Below are 25,810 nucleotides of genomic sequence, written 5' to 3' on the forward strand. Positions count from 1 at the left end.
TTGTAACAGTTGTTAATCATGTTTATTGTCAAAGGACACTTTAATCAATAGCTCACAACAAAACACATCCTCCAGCAATAACCGCACTACGTTTTCTCTTACAATTGTACACTAAAATGCATGGAGCCTATGGCGGAAACTAAATGAACGAAATTAGGGCACAAAATTTGGATTGAGCTATGATAAACACAAGCTGCTAGCTCAGCTCAGGACAGTTAAAATTGTGAATTGCTAAGAAAGGTCACCATGCATCTCGTACTTTGGAACAGTTTGTCTACTCTTTGCCACACCGTGGACTGTATTTCTAGAAGCTTCCTTGCCTTCTCCTGTAGTCTTGACTGGCGCCTAACCGTCTCTCCATGTATCTATAACCGGAGAGAGAAGATGTTAGACAGTCTTAACAAGCAATTGAGTACCAACATGAACCAACCAAAAATGGGAATTCGACATGAACCCAGAATATATCCTTTTTTCGAAACACTTTGTCAAAATAATAATAATATTGGTTGACTCGAGGAAAAGATCTATACCTTCAGAAACAACCTGATGACTGCTTGAATAAACTCAAAATCGTTTCTGCAGGAGATCTCGTGTATAAAGTAATCCAAAAGTAAGTCAATCGTAAATAACTCTGGCCTCTTATCTGGTTCTTGCTGATCATCATCATCTATAATTTGAAGCATTCGAAGTTCCACATCCAAAGTTGATGGAGACAAACCTTTAATATACTCAGTAAATGCCGAAACTGCATATATAAAGAAAAAATATATATAAGACCAGTGTTCTGCTTCCATTCTTATAAAGATATTTCACAACCATCAAAACAGAAAAATATTTCTGCAGAGAGAGACGGAACAGAACATTCATAATAAATATTAAATACAGAGAGAGTTGGTATACTTACAATTTTTCATCTCCATAGAAGACTGAAGGAGTTGCAGAAATTGGGATGTTGGCATGCCAGATTGCCTCCTGTTGTTTTCCACCTCCTCAACTTTTGCATCTCTCTCTTCAGTTGCTATCTTACTAGGCTTAAACAATATTTCTCCAGAGAGAGATGGAACAGAAGGCAAGAAGAAGGGAGCCAGTTCAGGTTTCTTTGGTGGCTCAATTGGCTTATTGCGGACCTGGAAATTGCAGGTTCATTACAAACTAGTAATAAGTTACCATACACACTAAAAGAAAAACATGAAAAAGATGGAAGTTATTATCCGTTTTTTCACTCATGTATATCGTGTCCTGTGTACCGGGCTATGCCCATTTTCTAATGAATAAAACTTCATGATTACCTATCAAAAAAATTTATTATCCTTTTGTTAGTAGCTTTTTAGTTAGAATGAGAACAATTAAAAACGGAAGCAAAGAGAGACCTTTATGATGTCTAGATTGATCAAGCTTTGCCACTGGCTTTTAGGCAATAATGAGAGTGTAACTAGATCAGGAATTTGCTGATCTTGAGACCGGAAAGCAGGAGCATCCTTAGACTGCGAGTGGTTCACAACAGGTTCATCAGAATCCTCAGCTTGGGAACTTTCCATTGAAGAGACAGGAGGCAGCTTAACGCTCACAACTTCTTTTCCAGTTCCGTAGGAATTGGCATTTGAAGCTCCAGAAAACATCACCTGATTTACCCTGGTAAAAGGTCGCCCGCTTTAAATTGTCTGCTAACGAATTTTCTTAGTTTATTACAATTACAGGACAAGAAAAAGCTGCCATGACTACTATTACAAGTAGCATGCTAAGTTGCATGAGAATGTCTGAAAAGTATTTGTTTCTTTATTTGTTAAAAGCATTCTGTCACTTTGGTCATTTTCTGTAGTTTTTAAAAGCAAAGACATGGTTCTTATCACACTAATAACATCTGTTTAACAAATAAAGCATGTAATTAAGAATCAGGAACCCAAATTTAGGCCCCGCTTCGTTGTTAGACTCAACTAAGATCAACTTAGTTCAGTCTAATTTTAAGCTCAGTCTAACATCCAAATACTCAATTTTCAAATTAGTAAACTCATCTCAACTCAAAATCTCTTTACACGTGGGACCCACAACCTTTTTCAATTCAACACTTATTTAAACGAGGGACCCACAACCTTTTTTAACTTTCTATAAATACATCTAAACTCATCTTAATATCCAAACACATTTAGAGTGCGTTTGGATGTTGAAGTGAGTTGAGTTGATAAAATATTATTAGAATATTATTTATTATTATTATTATTATTTTGGGATTTGAAAAAGTTGAATTGTTTATTGTATTTTGTGTTGGGATTTGAAAAAGTTATAATGATGAGTTGAGATGAGTTGAGATGAATTGTGTTTCCAAACAAAGCCTTAAACTCATCTTAGGTGGACCCCACAAAACTCACTCCACCATCTTAACTCGTTACTATTCATAAAGAACTTAACTCAACTACTCTCAACATCTAAACGCAGCCTAAAGCAAACATAAAACAGCACTAAAAACTTACCATAAGTAGACCCCATTTTGATCGACGTGGGTAGTTGCTAAAACATCCATATTTGGAGACAGAGACAATGCTGTGATAGGAACATCAACATGCATCGCATCTATCTGTCGTGCTAAGATAACATCCCAGATTCGAAGACTTCCATCCATACTTGATGACATGAGCCATTTTCCATCCTCACTAAAACACAAATCTGTAATGCGATCCGTATGGCCTTCAAATTTACGTACCATTCTCAACGCCACAACATCAAACAAACGGATAATGAAATCATCACCTACAGTAGCCAAAAGACCTGAAAATCCAAAATTGATTTCATCACAAAAGCAAACCGAGGACACAAGTTAGAAGGGTTGAGACCAAAAGACAGAAAGATAATAAAATAAAATAACAACATAAAAGTTACCATTAACGCGATGGTAAACAATCTTAACAACAGAAGAACCAACTTCCCATCTGAATTTTAGTTCACGACCCTTGAAATCCCATACCTGCACATTAGAACATTTGAGGATTGAAATTTCCAGCAGATACAAATAATAAACAAAGACTTTAACGAGGGTTCTACTAAGCATTAAAAATATAAACTGGATGTATATGAGCTTAGAGATCTGCCCCAACAAATCCACTCCCAAAGAATAGAAAATAAAAATGTACTCAAGTAGGGTGGGACAAAATGGTGAAATTTGGAGCCAATCCAGGAGAGCCTAAAAGGCTTGTTTATTTTCAGAGATAAGATGAGATTAAAGTTAAAAAGTTGAATAAAATATTGTTAGAATATATTTTTTAATATTATTTTTGTTTTGGGATTTGAAAAAGTTGAATTGTTTATTTTATTTTGTGTGGGGATTTGAGAAAGTTGTAATGATGAGGTGAGATGAAATGAGATGTTTCCTGAAAACAAACGAGGCCTAACTGATGTTAGAAGTTTTCATGGCATCCCAGAACTAGATCATACACATCGAAGTCTTAAATTATTCAAAGAACTTGGTTGTCATTTCCCACCCCCAAGCTTGCATTGAACTTTTCATCGCTATAGAAACAAAAGATTTTAACCACTGTTTCTTTCAATCAATGAACAGCTCAAAAAACCCAATTTATATCCAGCAACCGAAAGATTTAAAAGCTCCATCTAACATCTTAAAAAGACAAGATTTTTTTATCAGTATCTTAAAAAGACATTTTTTCCCAGAATATTCTCTCAAAGTAAAGAAACTGCTTCTCCAATAATTCAGTCAGTGGATATAACAATGGGATGGACAAAACCAACTCCTGCTGCAAACTTGATGTTTTAAATGTAATGGGCACAGCCCAAGTCTAAGAATCAAGGTAGATCAGGACCCAAGGGACCGCAACCCTTCAAGGCTACACGCTCGATCCCTAGAGCATTTTTGCTGATGGCTATACCACCCTAAAGCAGCAGGGATGACACAGCGAAAGTACCTGGAAATCCCAAAACATTGCCATCTCTAGTTGTGTCCAATATAGATCAGGAATATTTGGGAATATAAAATATACACCTTTATGTCTCCATGATATCCTGCGCTTATCATGAGAGTATTTGTTGCATCACAAGCAACTCCAACTACTTCCCCATCATGGGCACAACTTCTTCTTTCTGACATGTCCAGATAGCTGCCTCGGCTGATTCCTGACTGAAGGTTGAATCGTTCCATCCAACCACCTGCTGTCCCTAACAAGGCAAAATTGCCACATGCAGAAATGGCACAGGCCTGTCACCAATAAAAAGTTTTTAAAAAAAGGTTTTTCAGGTAATAAAAATTTTTATCAATAATAAAGTATAGAAGTAACCCAAGTACACATGACATATACAAAAGAAGTCACCTAGTTAAGAGGTAGCAATAGATCAGTGTTTCAATGATAAGGAACCCGCTTTGGAGGAACTTAGGAACCTTTTTGTGCACACAATACTGCTCTGATTTTCTGCTTTAGTGATTAACAGAGCTTCTGCTCATAATTTTCTGTTGTCATTTTCTGCTTCTTAGAGTTTATTTAGGTGTTTCTTTTGTATACTCCCCGTGTACATGGGCATCGCCTATTTCATTCGTATTAATAAAATTGTCTTTCTTTAAAAAATAAAATAAAATAAGGTAGCAATAGATACAAAGGAAGTCATGAAAGCATGGTACATTGAAATCCGTAGCTAGTTCCAAAGGAAATAAGTTTGAAAAAGAGACGTTTAAGTTCATCCATTGTCCTTTCTTGATCTTCAAAGTTCCGATCATTCCTCTTCTTCCAAATGCACCACAAAATACAACTACTTGATAACAAAAGGATGAAGCTTTCTACATGACTTTTGCCACAAAGGTTTTACATTTTAATTATAGTGTCAGCAATGCCATTTGGTAATATTTAAAGAAATTCTGAAAATTAAATTGCCTTGTCAAGATACGTGTACTTTCAAAGAGCATAAAGTTCTGCTAGTCAGATGAAGCCAAAAAAAAATCAATGGTTGCATTAATAGGGAAATGGAGGTTCAACATCTTGTACATTTATAATCATTCCAAATAACAAGATCATATATGAAAATGTGAAAATCTAACCTTAACAGGTGTTGGATCTTCTGGGCATGGATTCAGAATATGCTCACCAAGAACAAAGTGTTTAAGTCTCCACACATATGCCTGTGCAGTATCCATATGACATGTAACCACATTGCACCAATCCCGCTCTCTAATTTCAGCTAAAGTTGTTTATGACATAAAGAAAAACAATATATCAACTATTGACGAGTGAAAACCACAGATTAAGTCAGTAATTTGAAAAATCTTCCGGATTGACTATAAATATACAATCTTGCAATCAGATGACAAAGTACCTCTAACAATTACTTCTTTAGGAAAATATATTTTCAATAAGTTAGAAACTTATTAATGAAGATAGGTGATATGACTCATCTACATAAAGTGTATACATGAACTAAATACTAGATGCAATCAACTTTTAGGAAATTATGTCAAATAAGATAACTGTCAGCAACATTTGAAAGTAAAATCAGATGTTTGACAAGAATATTCATTTTCTCATGATTAGTTACTAGGATGGTGCAAAAAAATAGAAGCATGTGCCAACATCAGATTTACCAAAAATATATCTGACCCAACAACAGCAATTACCGATGAGAGGGTTTAGTTATACAAACTACAGGAAATAGATGGCAGAAAAGAATGACAAAGAAACCGGATGTGAATTTACAGATGAATTTAATGCCTTTAGTTTGACAGAGATGACTTGAAAACTACCAGATTGGGGGAAAAAGAAAAAGAAAAAGAAATTATCATGCAGCCAACTCTAATGACCATACACAATGGTGAATCAAGTACAATAATCTAAAATGCCCATAATAAAAGAAACAGCCACATAAGAAGCCATGAAAATGAAAGTCATGAAACAAGATAACATTCCAGTTAGTACAAGTGAATGCATCAATCTTTCAAGTTTCAATTACGTCAAGATGCAACCAACAAGCAAGAAAATAACTCCTTACCGCAATCAAATGAAATAACAGGCTTCAATTTTATCTCTTCTTCCTGAAAAATAATAAAATAGAAAAATTAGAAACTAAGTGCTTCGTAAAACTTAGCAACTGAACCAAGATGTCAATTCAGAGCTTAAAGATGAGAAATGGGAACCATGCTCTACCCATAGAGCATTTTTCTGAAAAGATTTAAAGGGCCATGGTACATGGGCTTGGCTTACAAATTACCATAACATATAGAGCGCAAGTCCCTAATCATTCGTAACAGAACAAGTTAAATAGAATAGCTTAGAAAGTTGGCATATTATCGTCAAAATCATCTGCTTCTCCTAGAATAATTGTGATGAGACAACATGATCTGGGCACACGACTTCCAAATGATGCAAAATCTTTGATGTGATCAGATATATAATGTTTGAAACTCATAAAAGAAACATTGGCCATGTGTCTACTGTCTCGTGACCAACACACAGCCAAACAAAAGATTCTTTTTCTTTCCAGAAAACAGCTAAAAAATGATTGAGATGTCACCAAAGGTAGCATACAACTCACGATCATATTCATTGCTTATTTTGCATGATTGTTCATGTGAAGGATCATGGTATAACCAACTACAAATATGATATAGCTAATTCTGTTAATTTTAAATCTTGATAAAAATTTAATATTTCTAAATGTAGTTTTTAGTAAGCAACACTTAAAACTCAAAAATTATGATCTACAATAGATGTACGGCAAAACAAAATAATAATACAAACCAAGTTCAAAATATTCAATGTGTTAAATAAGGGTGAAAAGTACCAATCATTATCCCAGTCATACCTTCACCCTCAGTTTCTTGGCTCGTTTAGAGACATGATGCTGTGAAAGCTCTTTACTTTGCTTGTCCTAATCACAAGTTAAACTAAAAAAGTAAATAAACAAATTTTTTTATTGGTAATTGAAGATTTATTGTAAAAGAAAAAGGCATAGCCCAAGTACACATGTAGCATAGAACCAGAACACCTAATAAGAAATAGTAAAAGAGACAAGAAATTCATGAAAACTGAGCCCATAACAGTATACAAAAGCTATCCAAAGAACAGTGTTGAAAAAGAAAAATTTAAACTCACCAACATCAGTTTTGCAATCCTCAAAATGTCTATGATTCATTTCTCTCTCACCACACTAGACAAATAGGTGCCATCTTCCATACTGCTTCAATTCACAGCCTACCATGTAACCCTCTCTAATTGACGAAGTGGTCTAATATCCTACTAAGCATAACCCAAGCCCACCCAAATCGATTAAAATTGTCATTCCACAATTTACGGACAATCTCTCCATAATTTACTGACGATCTCACAATGCAGTAAAAGGTGGTTTACAGATTCCACACTCTTTACAAGGTATGACTGGTCCACATTAAAAGGTAAATAGATAAATTTTACAAGCATACATTTTAGATTAAAAAAAAAAAAACTTACTCTAACCCAAGTTCTGAATGAAAGTCTCTCTGTACCAAGTAACTTTGCAGGGGAACAAAAATTTCAAGAAAATAAATGCAAATGCACAAGCAGAGGCACACATGAGTGCATGCACGCACAAGGACACAGGCCCAGACGCATGAGGGAAGCACAGAAACAAGGGAAGCATAGAATTTTAATGAGGCCTCCTAAGTATTTATGGAAATGCACATCATAAGGAACTAGCTTTAGCACAGGGCAGTGGAAAAACACTAGAAGCAGTTGGGAGATTTTCTTTATTTCTTTTGCCGTTAGCATTCAAGATCTAGATGCTTAACAAATTATGTGGTAGTTACTTCCATTGGCTCTTGATGTTCCCAAGAATGCAAGATTAGTAGTTGGAGTCACTGGCCACATCTTTTGGTTTGTTTCATCCAGCCTAGATTGGTGACAAAAAAGGCAAGATAGGTTGGAGGTAATATGACAGCAATACAAGGGCAAAGAGAAACTCGACACCCCAAGACAAATATCAAATAAAAGAGACTATGAAGCATAGCACATGTCATTGGCCTCTCTGCCCAAAGGTTAATTGAATATTAAATTCATCTTTTCCCACCAGCTTAAGTTGGTGCACTAGAGAGGTAAGTGGGACTTATGGAGTGGGAGTCTGGAAGCACATTAGACGAGGATAAGGGATTATTACTCGTCATACTAGATTCGGGCTGGGAGATGGCTTCAGAATAAAATTCTGGAGTGAACTATGGTATGGAAATAATGCCTTAAAGAACTCATTCCCTTCAGTTTTCCAGGTTGCATGTGAGAAAGAAGCTTAAGTGGCTGATTTTATAATCATATCAAGGGATCAAGTCCAATGGAACATCAACTTCAGTAGGTCGGCTCAAGATTGGGAAGTGGGTAGCTTTGAGGAATTATTTAGCCTCTTTTATTCCACGAAACCGAGCACTTACAGAGTTGACACATTGTGGTGGGTACCCGAAGGTAAAGGTATATTCTCAATTCTCTCTTTCCTTTTTTTTTTTTTTTTTTTTGATAAGTAATAAGTAGATTTTATTCATACGAATAGGCATAGCCCGTGTACACAGAAAGTATACATAAGAACACCTAAATACATTCAAGGTTAATGCAAGAAAGTCATGGACATATTCTCAGTTCTCTCTTTCTATAAGCCTCTCACACAATCGTAGAACATACAATTTCCATGGAGAACAATTTGGCGAAAAAAGCACCTCCCAAAGCAGCATTTTTTTCTTGGACAGCTTCTTTGGACAAGATTTTGACAATAGATAACTTACGGAAACGCAGAGTGATCATAGTAGATTGGTGCTACATGTGTAAGAAAACTGGTGAGATGGTGGATCATCTCTTACTGCATTGTGAGATCACTAGAACGCTATGGAATGAAGTGTTCTGCAGATTAGAGCTAGCTTGGGTTATGCCCGCCACAGTCGTTGAGATTTTGGCTAGCCGGACAAATCTAGAAGGTATTCCACAAATCAAAGCTGTGTGGAAGATAGTTCCTCTTTGTATGGCCTGTGGCAGGAACGCTATGGGCCTATGGCAAGAACGTAATGACTGGACATTCAAAGACAATGAGTGCTCAATAGAGGAACTTAGATCTCTTTTTATTAGAACTTTATTTCTATGGGTCATAGCTGTAGATTTTAATAGCCTCAATGTTCATGACTTTCTTGTTTCCATTGTTGCTTCATAGATAGGTGTTACCTCTTGTATACCATCTTGTATACTTGTGCTATGCCTATTCTTATTAATACAATCGTTTACTTATAAAAAAACTGATTAGATATTCAAATTTTAAATAGAACCTCCCAACAAAAAACCATGTCTAAATCCAACACAACTAGTAATGCAGACAACAAAAGTTACTAAAAAGTTGTAACGGGTAGTGGGAATCAAATTACCACTTGTCCCAAAATCTTAAGTTATTATGCAGTAGGAATTTTCTTAGTTTCTTTATGATAAGTGATAAAAAAACTTTATCAAAAAAACTCAAAAGGTGTATCCAAGTACACCCGAAATCACGCACCCGAAGAGCCTTGAACCCACAACCTTACTATTCGCCCCATTTTAATGCAAGTAGGGCAAAATTTGGATTCGTTTGGGAACACAAGTATTCTCAGATATTTCCTTTCCAAACATCACTCCAACACCAAACACTTTTTAATTTCAAATTTTCAACTTTTTCATCTAATCATTACTTCGTCATTACAACTTTTTCAAACTCCTAAACAAAACACAAAATAATTCAACTTTCTCAAATTTCAAAACAAAAACTATATTAAAAATTTATTCAATTTGTTTTTTTTTTTTTGTAAGTAAATGAAGAGTTCGGGGGCATTCCGAGAATTGAACTCGGGACCTCTCGCTATATTCAAACTTTATAATATTTTTATTCATCGTTTTTCTCCCTCATTTCTCAAAATCCAATAAAACATTTTAACTCAAACCATTTTATTACTATTCACAGATATTCTGAGATATTCTAAAGCTCCGTTTAGCAACACAATTGTTGTTTTGATAATTAATAAGAAATTTTACTACCAAGAATAGGCACAACCCAAGTACACAGGATGTTAGCTACATAATTGTTCTCAAGTGTCCCAAGTACACAGGATGTTAGCAACATAATTGTTCTAAGCGTTCTAAGATATTAAAGATATTTCCTTTTCAAGCATTACTCCAATACAAAACATTTTTCAATTTCAAATTTTCGACTTTTTTATTTAATCATTAACTAATCTTTATAACTTTCCCAAACTCCCAAATAAAACACAAAAACAATACAACTTTTTCAAGTTCTAAAACAAAAATTATATTCAAAATTTTTTTAAAATTTATAATATTTTTATTCAATTTTTTCTCTTCTTTCCCAAAACTCAATAAAACATCCTAACTCAAACTATTTTACTATTATTCACAAATATACTGAGGTATTCTAAGTATACAAACAGGACCTAAGTATCCAAACGAGCCCTTGACCATTTATGTTCCTATATAAGAACATCTCATATTTCCTTCTAGAACTTCATAAGCATACTAAGCTGCTGCATCCAAGACAGGGCGGTATGCTCTGCTCTCTTAGACTCCTACTCTAATCAACAACCATAAAGCTAAGTAGTCACGTCCAAAATAAGAAAAGAAAAGGTATTATATTGTATTAGTAACTGATGCCAAACCTGAATTACAGAGAAAAGGCGGAAGGCACGATCCTGTCCAGCAGATAGAATGAACCTCCCATCCGCATAAAACCTGCAATAGATGACTAAAATCAGAACCAGAAAGGATACCAAGCGGAAATGCAGATAAGCTATCTAAAGAGTCTTGAGTTAATGATGGATTAAGCTATAGATAATAACAGATAAAAATATGACAGCGAAATGGCATTCATATGGAAATTACATTAGAGGTTAGTAAAGCGTGCTCAATCTCATGTGTATCAAAAAGGTAAGATAGAAAATTTGGAGCATCGGGTCAATGATTGGCCAAGTTTGAACCCTGCAAGAGTTTTTCCTAAGCAAGTATAAACCCTTTATCATATATACCGTTTATTTTTTATAAGTGAGACTAGCGTGATCATATATACCGTTTACTTATCAAAAAGGCAAGTAGGGCTATGCCTATCTCAATATATCAATAAAATATCTTCTTACTTATATATATATATATATATATATATATAAAAAAAAAAACTTATTAAAAAAGCAAGTATAAACCATTTAATCATTTATGGTTGATGGAGGGTTCCAGAGTTCACTGCCATAAACAAGGAGAGATCAAGTTTATGGAAAAGCATTATTACCTTATGCAAAGTGGAGGAGCGCTGTGTCCACATCTAAAGCTATGAAGATTAGGATCTCCATCACTCGTGCCAAATTTCCACTTCTGAGGAAAGAAGTCAAATATAATTCACATGAAAGATAGAGGGTACTACACATGGAACAGTTGCAAGACAAACTAGCAATTTTTTAATGTGATGGCTGAAAGACATTTTACCACTATGATTAATGGCACTATCTTCTGCAAAAGCATTTCCATATAATAGACTTAGACAGTACATAAATGTTGTAGCAAACTCCATAGCTGTTTCTCTACTCAAAAGAATGTTCTTGGGACACTATTTACCAACTAAGTGTCTTCAACAATCTTTTTTACATCTAAATACTTGTTTTCTAATTCCAGTGCAAAGATCTCATAACCTTTAGATTAGGTTTGGATAATGAGTTGAAATGAGATGAGATGAAATGAGTTGAGATGAAAGTTGAAAGTTTAATAAAATATTATTAGAATATTATTTTTTAATACTATTAGAATATTATTTTTTAATATTATTATTATTTTAGAATTTGAAAAACTTGAATTGTTTATTATATTTTGTATGAAAATTTGTGAAAGTTGTAATGATGAGATGAGATGAGATGGGTTGAGATCAACTCTCAATCCAAACCGAGCCTCAATGTTTCCTCCTCCATTCAGGGTAATGCTTTTCTGCAATCAAAGCTACAAGTATTAGAGATTATTTTGCAACATATTCCCCACCTCTAGATTCCCAGAGAACTGATATAAACTGAAAAAAAAAAAAAAAACTCCATAACAGAAGGCTTATCTCTTCATCTCCTAACTTTTGCACAATCATAAGGAGCTGCAACATCAATACCTAAGTCCTTTGACCAATGGACCTACATATCTTGAGAACCAGACATACTAATCGAAACATAAATCATTCTAATGCTATGCTCTAGCATTTGGCCTCATGTTTCAATTCCTATGTAAAATTCATTGAAATACAACAACAAGATGATGAAGCTAACTACTATCGTGACGAGCCAAAGAAAGTCTAGGCCACATCTAAGTCTATTTTCCAAAAGTACTTGTTAAGGTAACAACTAAAGCCCCTAAAAATCATTACAAAGAGCAATAATTTCTCATTCCCAAGAAAAGTGGGATCTCATTAACCACCTTCCTATACTCAATTCAAAGCATTACAATATCTTCTCATAAATCCATGATATCCTCATCAGACAATTCCATCATAGGTGGCATGGCTAAAGTACCACATTCACAATGGGTTTGGCTCAAATACCATTTGCGACGACCCAAGGAAAGCACAAGCCATATCTAAGCCTATACTCTAGAAGGACTAGTCAATGTTACAATTGGAACTCTTTGGAATCATTATAAAGGACAAAAATTTCTCCCTTCCCTAAATGTGGGATCAAAATCACCATCTTCCTACACACAATCTGGGGTATTACAACTATATCTAATAGAAGCGGTACACAAACTACCATAGAAGCTCTGTATACAAATTATGCGGAGTGCCAATTAAAATCATGTCTAGGCTAAACAATTATTACACACACACTAAGTTTCACTGAAGATGCCAAGAAAGAGTTTTCGCTGATCTTACCTTAATAGAGTTGTCTGCTGAGGAACTCAATAAGGCAGGCTCATTGGCAAAAAAATGCAGTGAAACTATCGAACTATCATGAGCATCTCTTATTACTGATTGGAGCCTTCTTTTTTCAAGATTCCATATGCTGATGACACCAGATGAACCTCCGGAGGCTAGAAGAGGTTGTCCATCTAAAAACCAAGATATACAAACATAAGCACAAACCACTTTAACATTATGTTAATGTAACCAGGGAATATAGCTATAAAATTATACTTTACAACTTAAGAGTTGCCAGTTCCTCAAGTCTCATAAATCTCATACAAATCATGATATTCAATTACTAGGAGACAACAATCATAATGATTAGAACCAAGTTCTTGATTAATTTCCAAACGGTAAAGATTTATGGTGCAAAAGAACAGTCAACATATGAAATACCTTATCTAGCATATTATCCTTCATGCTACTGTTATAAAATTAATGATTCCTCACAACACATGCAAGTTCAACGGGAAGTGGAGTTACAATTCTTAAGAATAAATCAGATGCATTGAGCTCTTACCTGTGCTGAAAGATAAGGCAGTCACAGCACCTCGTGTAGAATGTGTGAAGGTAACCAATTCCTCATCATAACGAATGTTGTGAACATGAATCTTTCCATCAGCACAGCCAACTGCAACAACATCAAGTGCTGGTGATGAAACACAACTGGATATAGCTGAGTTCCAGCCCTTGAACTCATAGAGCTTTTTCTTTGTACTAATGTTCCAAAGCTGCAGAGAACCTTCCTGGCTCCCAAGAATAACCTGTTTATATGCTTCTTGATATGAGGTTGTTTTTAGAAATGATTACTCTGGAAATGAGAAACTGGCGAGCACATACATTGCCTTATAACTTCTTGAAAAGGCTAAATTTTAGTAAGAACGAAGAAGAAGCAGTTACCTTATTCAAATAAGTATCTGGATGCACTATACAGCTAGGAGTAAATTTTTCACCTAGCGAGATGTGTCCAAAGGGAGGAGAAGTCTGGTTGATTCCTTTAAATGTCCACATGAACATGTTACCTTCAACATCAACACTAAGGATATGTTCTCCAAACACCAGCAACAAATTGACTTTAGCATTGTGCCCGTTCCAATTTTCTACCTGTTATAATGTATCACTTCAGTACCATACAAGCACATATCTATAAACAAATGAGAATTTTATTAATGAAAATGAAAATCATAGCCGTTTTACTCAGGACATATACAAAAAAGATTTCCTACAATGATCAACGGCTACAAGAAAATCATGGACACAAAGTCCATTATTATCAATTGCAATTGCCTAAAGGAACAAAAGTGTTGAAAAGGAAGACTTGGTTGAACAACCAAGAACACTCCTCTTGGTCAAGGATTGATAGATTTTTGGTATCATCTGAATGGGAAGCACAATATCCGAATCTTATTCAAACGAGACTCTCCAAGCTATGTTCTGACCTAGGTTGTATATGTCCCGTATATCTAGGTTGTCGCCTATTTTTATTATCAGTACACTTTTGTTTACCAATCAAAAAAAATCGGTTTGGTTCCCCAGTCTTTGCTTTTCTCATCTCGAACCAAAATGAAATGAATTATTTGTTTTATTACATATGCACTATATATATTATATACATATTATAAAGCATAAAATTGTAACCTAATCATGCATATTCTAGTTATATTTCAGACTGGACTTTAAAGCTTTGGAACCTGTAGCTTTTTCTTGTATTTTATTTGGATATCCATGACTAAAATGAAAAATCATTCCCTTCCATTCGAATGAAATCGAATTGAACCGGACCAAACTGAAACCAATTGAAACCAAACCACTTGGTTTTCCTAATATGCCAGTCTATTTTGGTTTCTAAACTGAGACCAAACCGGTCGGTTTGGTTCGCCAGTGTGCTCAAAACCCAACCGAACTGAACCATTCTCAACCCTAGTTAATAGCAAACATAAAATTCTTGTTATCATTTAAAAGAATTTTCATCTTAAGATCTTAAATATTCAGAAGAATCATAAAGCATAGAGACAATTGTTTGCCTCATTTTCCACCAAACTCACAAAATAACTGCACACTTCCACTAAAAAATAAAACAAGGGAAACAATCTATTTCTTCATTTCCAATAAGTCGTGCATGAGTTTATTTAAATTGAAGAACAGTCACCGCAACAACTATCAAAGAAACAAAGGGAACCACCGAACAAAATAATTCTACACAAACCTGGTGAGCACGCTTGAAAACTGCAATCTCATTCCCGTAGGCAACAAATGTGTACTCACGATAGGAAGCAAGAGCGCGAATCTTCTTTGGCAATTGAGGACCTTAGTTATATAGCATCATACAAAAAAAAAAAAAAGGATAATTAAACACCTAATCACGCACTTTGCTACATATTTTCCCACATATTTGTTTACTTATCGACAAAATTACTAATTGAAATGCAAAGCTAAAAATAGCAGAGGGTAACATAACAAAAGAAAATTTGAATGTGAGGAAAACTCACCGACAATAACTAGATTAAGCTTCTCGCACTGAAAAAACAAACAAGAACAAATATTTCCAGCTAAATCAATTGAACTTATAAAAATGGAAATTATTTGAAGGGTTAAAGAAAAAATGTATAATGAAGGTGAGAATACATTGTAAACTTGGAAAGCTTTGCCGACGCTGACGGTAACGAAGGTTTCGGTGCCAAGTCGCTGGACGGCGAAGGGGATGCTGCTCGTTATGTACCCTAGAGCTCTGTACGGTTCGAATATTCCCATTTTGCGAACCAGAGAAAGAGGGAGGGAGGGAGGGAGAGTGGGTACTAGGGTTTAGGGTTTTGGGGTCAGCCGCAAGAGTTCTGCTACGAAGAAGCCTTTCTACTTTGCACACCCTGCACACCCGGTGACGTGGCATTGTTTTATTTAAAAAAAAATATGAAGGGACAGACAGATCGGCGTAAGGAAAGAAGGAAGGAAAATTCACCTCTCGCACAGGAAGTTCTCTCGCACAGTAGGAAAGCAATTGATTTCAAAAAATAGCTTGAGTGTCTATCCAATTGTGGCTGCCCGTTATGAGTACTAGCAATTTAGCAAGTTTACTCTCTCTCTATGTCTCCTCCAAAATCAGGCCTCCAAAAACAGAGGGCTCGGGAGGGAGAAGCCGTGCGATATTCACCGAGAGAGAGAAGAACCAACTGTGACGGTGGGTCTGGTGGTTGGCTGGGAGTCACGGAGCGCAACTGGAGGATTCCTCTGAATATGGTGGTGCGACACATAGAGAGAGAGAGTTTAGAGAGAGAAACTGTCAAACCGAGAAACGGCAAGGCAGAGGGAGGGAGGGAGGGGTCGACGTGGCTTACCGAGGGAGGAGGGATGCGTGACTGAGTTCAGGTGGCTGGGTCGGCAGTGTCTGTGCAGTCTGGTGGTGCTCCGATGTCCTCTGCAGTGGTCGACGGTGGCTGGGCAAAACAGAGGGCCTTTTTATTATTTACAGTGAGAGAGAGAGAGAGAGAGAGAGAGAGAGAGAGAGAGAACAACATGGGGGGTTTAAGTGGTCGACGCACGTCGTAAGTAGAGGGAAGACTTACAGGCGGCGTCTTCTGTCGTAGTTCCCGGCGAGGTGGCGGTCTGGTACGGATGCTACGGTGGCTTCTGTTTTCGACGTGGGGCTTGCTGTGAGAATGGCTTTGGTTGTGAGTATGGGCAGTGGCTAATGGGAAGGTTTTGGCCGCAAGGGAGCTACTGGTCTGATGGAGGAATTAGGAACGAGAGAGGTTTTATGCGAGGGTTCTTGAGGACTTGCGTCTCGTTCCCTTTCACAAGACTCATTTCCTTTTATTTCATATAATTATTATACTTTGTTAAAATTTTTATATAAAATAAAATAAATTTTTTAAATTTTTTAAATAAAATAATATTTAAAAAATATATTCTAATAATATTTTATTTAATTTTTAATTATAATCTCAAATCATTTTACCTCATCATACCTTAGTTTCCAATTAGTAAACTATTCAAATTAGAAAATAGAGATAAAATGGGCATATAGTCTACCGAATGGAATCTTAAATTGCGTTTAAGTAGTGAAGTATTTTTTAAGTATTCTATAAATAATAATAAAAATGATAGAATATTAAATAGTAATAAATAGTAATAAAAAGTATATGAAAAATAAGTAAAAATTAATAATAAAATAATGAATAATAGTGAGGCTGCCCAAACTAGGCCTTATTTAAATCAAATTATTATCTCAAAATATATCTTAAAAATAATAAAAATACTAATAACAACAACAACAACAATAATGATGATGATGATTATGTCTCGTTTATTTTTACAAATGAGATGAGATAAGATGAAATGAGTTAATATAAAAGTTAAAAGTTAAATAAAATATTGTTAAAATATATTTTTTTAATATTATTTTTGTTTTGACATTTGAAAAAAATTAAATTGTTTATTTTATTTTGTGTGAAAATTTGAAAAAATTGTAATGATTAGATGGGATAAAAAATTTTGTGAAAGTGAACGAAACCTAAACCTTTGTTTTGGAGAGACAAACATATCAACATAAGAAAGAATGAAGGAAAATTCATTTCTCGCAAAGTTCTTTCGTGTTAAGATATAAAATAAACAATTGAATTTATCTCTTTTCATCAGTTTAAGTTTTTAAGACGAGTGGTGATTTCACATAGTATCAGGATAGAGATCTTGAGTTCGAACTCTGACTCTACACTCTACCACATTTAATTAAATATTCTACATATTAGGTCATCTATTGAGGGAGACTCAGGCCCACACGTGAAGGGAAGTGTTAAGATATAAAATAAATAATTGAATTTACCTATTTTCATTAACTTAAACTTTTAAAACAAATAGTGATTTCACATCTCTCACGTAAAAAAAACAATTGATTTCAAAAAATTGCTTAGCTATTAGTTTTACATCATTAAAGGATAAATATAATTTTCTGATTATAATATATTACCTCTTTGTCTCTTAGTTATTATTTTTTGTAATTCTGAATGTAGTTTTAGAGTGTGCAACAGTACAAGTTGCCCATTATTTTTTAATAAATTTTTTTATGTAAATATTAAAATTTCTTTTTTAAAAAGAATGTACAGAGACTACAAATATCAAGAATAATTAGAAAAATAAATATTTAAACATTACAAAAATAAGAGAAAAAAAAAAGAAGCATAAATAGTAATGTTCATGCACTGTTCAATAGTATTGTTAGCATTTTTTCATGTCTTTGACTTTGACATTACAGTTTGTCAAAAATATCTTTCTTTCGAATGTGACTGATAAAATGTTAAACCATAAATGACACTATATAATATTAATTATTGAATATAACAAAGACTTTTATATAACAACTGAAAATGATTAGATGATGCAATATTTTTTTTTTCTAATTCAAAATGCAAAAGTATAAAAAGTTATTCATTTACTTATAAAAAAAAGTTATTCGTAGTAGAAAATATGTTTTTTTTCCTTATTTATAAATATAAGAATATTTTTTATTATATTTAAACCCATCAAATCAAAAGTAAAAGTCAAAATAAAATTTAAAATAATATTATTTTATTACATAGTTATAAACAAGTTGTTATAGAGTAGTATTTCTATCATTTCTTTTATAAATATGCATAGTGTGGTAGAATGCATTTTTTTCACTTAGATTAATGTGTTTTAGATTACGGCTATTAATTTATTTTATAATAATAGTAGCAGAAAAGGGGAAGATTTTCAATAATTTAAATGAATATTTTCTATATAAGAAGGTTATTAAGCTATATACATAGGAAGAATGGTGTTAAGTTCTAGGCATATGGACATTAGACTGGTCCTTCTTTCCTTGTATGCAAGGAAAAACTCTTACAAATTATCACCTAATTTTTAATTGCTTCCTTTTCTGCAATCACTTCCCAAACTACTTAGTGATTGTAATGTATCCATCTTTTTCACTTAAAATTAAAAACTTACACTTAATCTCATTTGTTTTCATAATTTATCTAATTTCATTTCATCTGAACACATTCTCTTTTGTCAAGAAGGGCCACAAAAAAAATCAGGTGTAGTGTGCCAAAGTAGTAAGGATATCATCGTTTATGCTCACACTATGTCTGTTCACTAATCAAAATCAAGCTTCTAGTCTTACCATATGACTAAAAAAAAGGCAATACCAGCAACTTTTTAACGTGATGGTTGAAAGACATTTTACCACTATGATTAGCGACACTGTCTTCTGCAAAAGCATTTCCATATAATAGACTTAGACGGTGCATAAAGAATAATGATAGGATTACTATCTTACTACTATCTATTTATTACTTTTTTTATATTTAATTTTTTTTAATTTTTTATTTTATTTAATGGTTAAGAAAATGAGTATTAATAAAGTTAAATATTTTTTTAATTTTTTATTAATGATTAAGAATATTAAAAAAATACTTTAAAAAAATGATAAAAAAAAAAACTTGAAATACACTTGGGTAGTAATAGGGTAGTAAGCCTATCACTATTCGTACATAAATGTTGTAGCAAACTCCATAGCTGTTTCTATACTCAAAAGAATGTTCTTGAGACACTATTTACCAACTAAGTGTCTTTGACAATCTTTTTTACATCCAAATACTTGTTTCAAAATTTCATCATAGGTGGCATAGATCAAGTACTACATTCACACTGGGTTTGACTCAAATACCACTTGCGACGACCCAAAGAAAGCTCAAGCCATATCTAAGCATATACTCTAGAAGGACTACTCAAAGTTATAATTGGAGCTCATTAGAATCATTATAAAGAATAATAACTTCTCCCACCCCTGAATGTGGAGTCAAAATCACCATCTTCCTACACGCAATTTGAGGTATTACAACTATATCTAATAGAAGCTTTATACAAACTACAATAGAAGCTCTACATACAAATTATACAAAGTACCATTTAAAATCATGTTAAGGCTAAACAATTATTATACTCACACTAAGTTTCATTAAGGATGCTAAGAAAGATTTTTTGCTAATCTTACTATAATAGAGTTGTCTGCTGAGGAACTCAATAAGACAAGCTCATTGGCAAAAAAATGCAGTGAAATTATCGAACTATCATGACCCTATCTTATTACTGATTAAAGCCTTTTTTTTTTCAAGATTTCATATGCTGATGACACCATATGAACTTCCGAACGCTAGAAAAGGTTGTCCATCTAAAAACCAAGATATACGAACATAAGCACAAACCACTTTAAACATTTATGTTAATATAACTAGGGAATATAGATGTAAAATTATACTTTGCAATTTAAGAGTTACCAATTCCTCAAATCTCATAAATCTCATACCACGAACAAAGCATGGCATTCAATTACTAGGAGCCAACAATCATTCTGATTAGAACCAAGTTCTTGGTTAAGTATCTGGAAGCACTATACAACTATGAGTAAAATTTTCACCTAGCAAGATGCGTCCAAAGGGAGCAGAAATCTAATTGATTCCTTTAAATGTCCACATGAACATGTTACCTTCAACATCAACACGAAGGATATGTTCTCCAAACAACAGCAACAAATTGACTTTAGCACTGTGCTTGTTCCATGTATCACTTTAGTACCATACAAGCACATATCTATAAACAAAAGAGAATTTTATTAATGAAAATCATAAACGTTTTACTCAAGACATATAGAAAAAAAAGATTTCCTACAATGATCAACAGCTACAAGAAAATCATGGGCACAGAGTCCTTTATTATCAATCGCAATTGCCTATTGGAACAAAAGTGTTGAAAATGAAGACTTGGTACCAAGAACACCCCTCTTGGTCAAGGATCTATAGATTCTTAGTATCATCTGAATGGGAAGCACAGTACCCGAATCTTATTCAAAAGAGGCTCTCCAAGCTATGTTTCGACCATTTTCTCATCTTCCTTGATTGTGGAGGTATTCATAGAAGCTCAAGGTACTTCAACTTTGAAAATATGTGATTGCAATAAGAGAGATTCATTGAGAGAGTCCGGCAATGGTGGTCTTCTTACCATTTTCATGGAAACCAGACAATGTTATGGCAAGTAAATTGAAGTCTTTGAAGAAAGATTTGAAGGCTTGGAATGAGAAAGTGTTTGGAAATGCGGAAGGCCAAAAGAATACTTTGTTTGAAGAACTTGAGGGATTGGAGGGTGTGGAGGAGGTGAAGGAACTATCTGAAATATAGAGAGCTTGTAAAGTCCCAAGTGTCTCCGAAACTTGAAAGGGTTTCTTTATTGGAGGATATATCTTGGAGGAAAAAATTAAAGCATTTTGGTTGAAGGAGGGGGATAAATGTACTAAGTTTTTTTCCACTAGGTGGCTAATTTGTATAGGAGAAACAATGTCATAGAGACATTGTTGGTGGATGGGGTGGCTACTTCAAACCAACCAACGATCATGGATCTCATTGTAGATTATTATGACAATTTGCTTTCGGAACAATTCTCTTGAAGACCGAACTTAGATGGACTTACTTTTGATGCTTTCGATTCGCAACAAGTAGGACAGCTCGAGCAACCCTTTGAAGAGATGGAGATCCAAAAAACAATAAAAAGTATGGAGGGTTACAAAGCTCCAGGTCCAGATGACTTCTCTATGGTTTTTTTTCAAACTTGTTGGAAAGTGATTGAAAATGACGTTATTGGACTCTTTCATGAATTTCATGAAAATGGAAGGTTTGAAAAAGTATTAATGCAACTTTTATTGCTCTCATTTCCAAAAAAAAAAAAAAAACCAATGTGATAAAGCTAAAAGATTATCAACTTATTAGTTTGGTGAGTGAGATGTACAAGATCCTAACGAAGGTCTTCGCAAATAGATTAATCTTGGTGGTGGAGAAGCTAACATCAAAGCCTCAAAATGCATTTGTTAGGCAAATTCTTGATTCAATACTTATTGCCAGCAAATGTTTGGATAGCAGACTCAAATTGGTAGAGTTAGGACTTTTGTGCAAACTTGACATGACAAAGGCTTATGCCGATGTCAATTGGAGATTTTTTTGCTTTAGAATGCTGGAGCAGTGTGGCTTTGGTTCGAGATGGTGTTCATGGATCAACTAGTATATCTCAACTACTTGCAATTCTATCTTGGTGAATGACACCCATGGGATTCCTTAAAAGCTCATAAGGTTTAAGACAAAGTGATCCTCTATATCTGCTACTATTTGTTTTTATAATCAAAGTCTTTAGCAAGACGATCTTAAAAGTTGTGGAGGGTCGATTACTTTATGGATTCTCAGTGGGGGAGGCAAATATTAGTTCATTCTCTCACCTATTATTTGTCTAAGACACACTAATCTTTTGTAGGGCCAGACATGATCATATTCAAGCATTGAAGGCCCTTCTTCGTTGCTTCGAAACCGTTTCAGGATTGAATATGAACTTGACCAAATCAGAAGTAGTTTTGGTGGGAGATGTTACTAATGCAGAGAACATGGCTTCCATTTTGGGATGTAAGATATCTCATTTGAAGATGAAATATCTTGACCTCCCCCTTGGGTGCTTTGTTCAAATTGAAATCAATTTGGGATAATGTCTTAAAGAAAATGGAGCAAAATTGACTAGTTAGAAGATGATATATTTACCTAAAGGTGGTAAGATCACTTTAATTAAAAGTACTCTTTCTAACCTTTTTTTTTTTTTTATAAGTAATAAGAAATTTTACTATCAAGAATAGACACAGACCAAGTACACATGATGTATATAAAGGAAATACCTACTACACTCTAGAAAGTAGGAAAACTAAACCAAAAGCGTATTTAGTATATTATCATCATTCCTTACAAAGATCTTAGCCCACAAACTCAAAGTAGAAAAGAAAAAATTTCTAAGGATCTTCAAAAGAACTCTTATTATCTTCAAAACATCTCTCATTCATTTCTAATTATAGACACCACATTAAACACAAAGGAATTATTCTCCAGCTGGCAGCAACACATTTCCATGCCTCAAAGCCACGCCAACATGCAAGAAGATCCACAACTTCCTTAGGCATCACCCAATATAAACATGTCCGACCAATAACCTCCACAACTACCTTGCATTGTAAAAAAAGATGATTTATAAATTCATCATCCTTCTTGCACATGACACATCAATTAGCTATACACAAACCACGTTTTCAAAGGTTATCTGTGATCAATATTTTCCCTAGAGCAACCACCCAACTGAAGAACGCCACCTTAATAGGTATTTTTACCCTCCAAATGCTTTTCCAGGAGAATACATAACCAAAATGACAATTAAGCACCTTATAAAAAGAACTAACTGAAAACCTGAAATTTCTAGCTTGGTCCCACGGTACCCTGTCCTATCTTCCTTGCATTACTTTTGAATTATAAATCTTTCCTAAAAAATCTGAAACAACATTCACTTCCCAGTCATTTGCATCTCTAATAAAGTCAACATTCCATAGAATATTATTATCCATACATTAAAGATAATCTGCCACAACAACATTTTTATACATTGCAATCTTATAAAGAAATGAAAAATCTGATTTAAGAGCTGATTCCCCACACAAAATGTCATGCCAAAAGAGAATCATCTCCCCTTTCCCCACCACAAATTTAATATGTTCGAGAAACTTCCCCAAACCTTTCCTAATAAACTTCCATAAACTCAACCCACATACTCCTCTAACTTCATTAGAACACCAATCCCCCCACCCACTTCCATATTTAACATCAACAACAATATTCCATAAAGCATAGCCCTCTTCATGATATCTCCAAAACCATTTTCCAATGAGTGCTTTATTAAACAACTCCAAATTTCTCACCCCAATCTCCACAAGAACTTGATTGACAAATCTTGTTCCAACTAACCAAATGAAATTTTGCGGAAAACTTCTTACTGAAGGCTTGTGAACCATCGACATTAGTCGAGACATTGTTCCTGGACACTCGGTGCCAATAAAAGAAAAAGCTATCCAAATGAAACTTTTTTCCTCTCCTATTCCTTCCCATAAGAAATTACAATAAATTTTCTCAATTCTTCTAACAACCCGAGCCGGCAAAAGGGAAAAGTGAAAGAATATTCGTAAGAAGATTAGACAACGTACTCTTTAACAAAGTAATTATTTCCCCTTTAAACAAATATAACTTTTTCTATTCAGTCAACCTTCTCTCGATCTTCTCAATTAAGCCATCCAATATCAAAACAGATTTGTGAGAAGCACCCAAGGGAAGACCAAGATACTTCAGCGGTAATAAAGCTCACACTCCAAAATATTAACCAAATTTGAAATATTGCCTATGGCACCTATAGGTACAATTTTCAAACTTGTTTAGGTTAATCCTGAGACCCGAGACATCTCTCAAAATATTAGGGTACTCTTTCCAACTTGTCGACTTACTTCTTATCATTATTCCTGCTTCCCACCAAGGTAGTTCAACGCCTAGAGAAACTTCAATAAGATTTCTTATGAGGGGGATGAATGATGAGTTTAAGTTTCATTTGGTAAAATGGGTCATGGTATGCACCCCTATCTCAAAAGAATGAATGTGCATTAGGAATTTGCAAGTGTTTAACATGGCTTTGTTGGGCAAATGGCTTCGGAGATACGCTCAAGAACGGGGAACCTTGTGGAGAAATGTCATAGAATTAAAATACGATGAAGCATGAGGAGGATGGTATTCAAATGAGGTAAGTGAGACATATGGGTAGGGGATTTGGAAGCAAAAAGAAGAGGATGAGATACATATTTTAGAAATACCCATTTTGAGATGGGTGATGGATTCAAAATCAAACTTGGCATGACATAAGGTGTGGCGACAAGGTACTCAAGGAAGCTTATCTAGAAGTCTATGGTATAGTAAGAATGAAAGAAGCCTTGACTGTGAACCTTTTGATTTTATCTAATGGTGCTCCATAACGGAATGTCACTTTCTATAGAAATACACATAACTGGGAAGTCGACGCATTTTCAGAGTTTTATGACCTAATATACTCTACTCACATGAAAGGGGAAGTTGACAATAAGCTTTTCTAGTGTCACTCCAAGAAAGGGAAGTTCATCGTCTACTCCTTCTACCAAGCTATGAGCACACATAATACAAATTCATTCCTATGGAATGGTATTTGGAAGACAAAGTTCCCATTAAAGGCATTCTTCTTTGTATGGACAGGCTGAATGGCCTCCTTGGGAAAGATCCTCATACTTGACAATTTAAGAAAACGCCGTTTTATTGCCATGAATTGGTGTTGTGCGTGCAAAAAGAGGGGGGAGTCCGTTGATCATTTATTACTTCATTGAGAGATTGTCATAACCTTATGGAATGATTTTTTCACTCAGATGGGTGAGACTAACTTAGGTGATGCCGAGAAGAGTGATTGATATTCTAGCTTCTTGTGAGGCCTTCGGGGTAACTCTCATATTGTGTTCATATGAAAAATGATCACAATATGCCTATAATGAAGCATTCTTTGAGGGGGAGGAACGAAAGAAATTCTGAAGATCGAGAGCGATCAATGGATGAGCTTAGATTTTTTTTTTTTTTCAATATTTCACTCCATTGGTCAATTGTAAATGATTTTCATAGAATAAGCTTCCATTTATTTCTTGTATCATTAAACTAGCACTATCAGGATGGTCTTGTATATGTCATGTATACCTATGACTTTGTTTATTCTTTTTTTTTTTTTTTACTAGCATCGAGTGCCCGGGAACAACATCTCAACTAATCTCAAGGTTGTACAGGTACTCGACAAGGAGTTTTCAGCAAGTACACATTAGGTAATTCAAGGGAAAAATCCCCCAAATCCAAGGCCTTTGCTTATTCTTATGATCAATAAAATTTTGCTTATTGATAAATAAAAAAAAATCGGTTCAATTCTAGGTTTTTGCTTTTCTCATTCCAAATCAAACCAAGGCAAAATAGATTATAAGTTGTTTATATATATACAGTATATACCATAC

At 34.4% G+C, this 25,810-nt stretch overlaps 1 protein-coding gene and 1 long non-coding RNA gene across 2 annotated transcripts; one reads left to right on the forward strand and one right to left on the reverse strand.

Annotated features, from left to right (window-relative positions):
• On the reverse strand, positions 1 to 16,601 carry LOC121243937 (U3 small nucleolar RNA-associated protein 21 homolog). Its single transcript, XM_041141999.1, has 21 exons — positions 16,449 to 16,601; positions 16,221 to 16,319; positions 16,037 to 16,113; positions 15,514 to 15,751; positions 15,378 to 15,405; positions 15,095 to 15,195; positions 13,789 to 13,992; positions 13,409 to 13,652; positions 12,859 to 13,034; positions 11,251 to 11,333; positions 10,628 to 10,700; positions 6,790 to 6,855; positions 5,977 to 6,019; positions 5,033 to 5,172; positions 3,989 to 4,201; positions 2,875 to 2,959; positions 2,469 to 2,763; positions 1,371 to 1,632; positions 905 to 1,127; positions 531 to 745; positions 1 to 365 (listed from the first exon to the last, which is right to left on the reverse strand). The coding sequence occupies exons 4-21, from the start codon at positions 15,637 to 15,639 to the stop codon at positions 216 to 218; spliced, it is 2,727 nt and encodes a 908-aa protein (XP_040997933.1). The 5' UTR covers positions 15,640 to 15,751; positions 16,037 to 16,113; positions 16,221 to 16,319; positions 16,449 to 16,601; the 3' UTR covers positions 1 to 215.
• LOC121243938 lies at positions 6,846 to 25,810 on the forward strand. The gene is made up of 3 exons (XR_005936345.1): positions 6,846 to 6,985; positions 23,925 to 23,931; positions 25,799 to 25,810. It is a non-coding gene; the product is annotated as an uncharacterized LOC121243938 (long non-coding RNA).

The sequence above is a fragment of the Juglans microcarpa x Juglans regia genome, chromosome 8S, assembly GCF_004785595.1.
Source record: "Juglans microcarpa x Juglans regia isolate MS1-56 chromosome 8S, Jm3101_v1.0, whole genome shotgun sequence".
NCBI lineage: Eukaryota > Viridiplantae > Streptophyta > Magnoliopsida > Fagales > Juglandaceae > Juglans > Juglans microcarpa x Juglans regia.

What these genes read in the sequence shown, in the direction of transcription:
- LOC121243937 (XM_041141999.1), bottom strand. Translation starts at nt 15,639, where the DNA reads ATGGGAATATTCGAACCGTACAGAGCTCTAGGGTACATAACGAGCAGC. An exon ending in TTCTATGGAGATGAAAAATT is followed by an intron (nt 746 to 904) that starts GTAAGTATACCA and finishes TTATATATGCAG; the next exon opens with TTTCGGCATTTACTGAGTAT. An exon ending in TCATCAGGTTGTTTCTGAAG is followed by an intron (nt 366 to 530) that starts GTATAGATCTTT and finishes CTCCGGTTATAG; the next exon opens with ATACATGGAGAGACGGTTAG.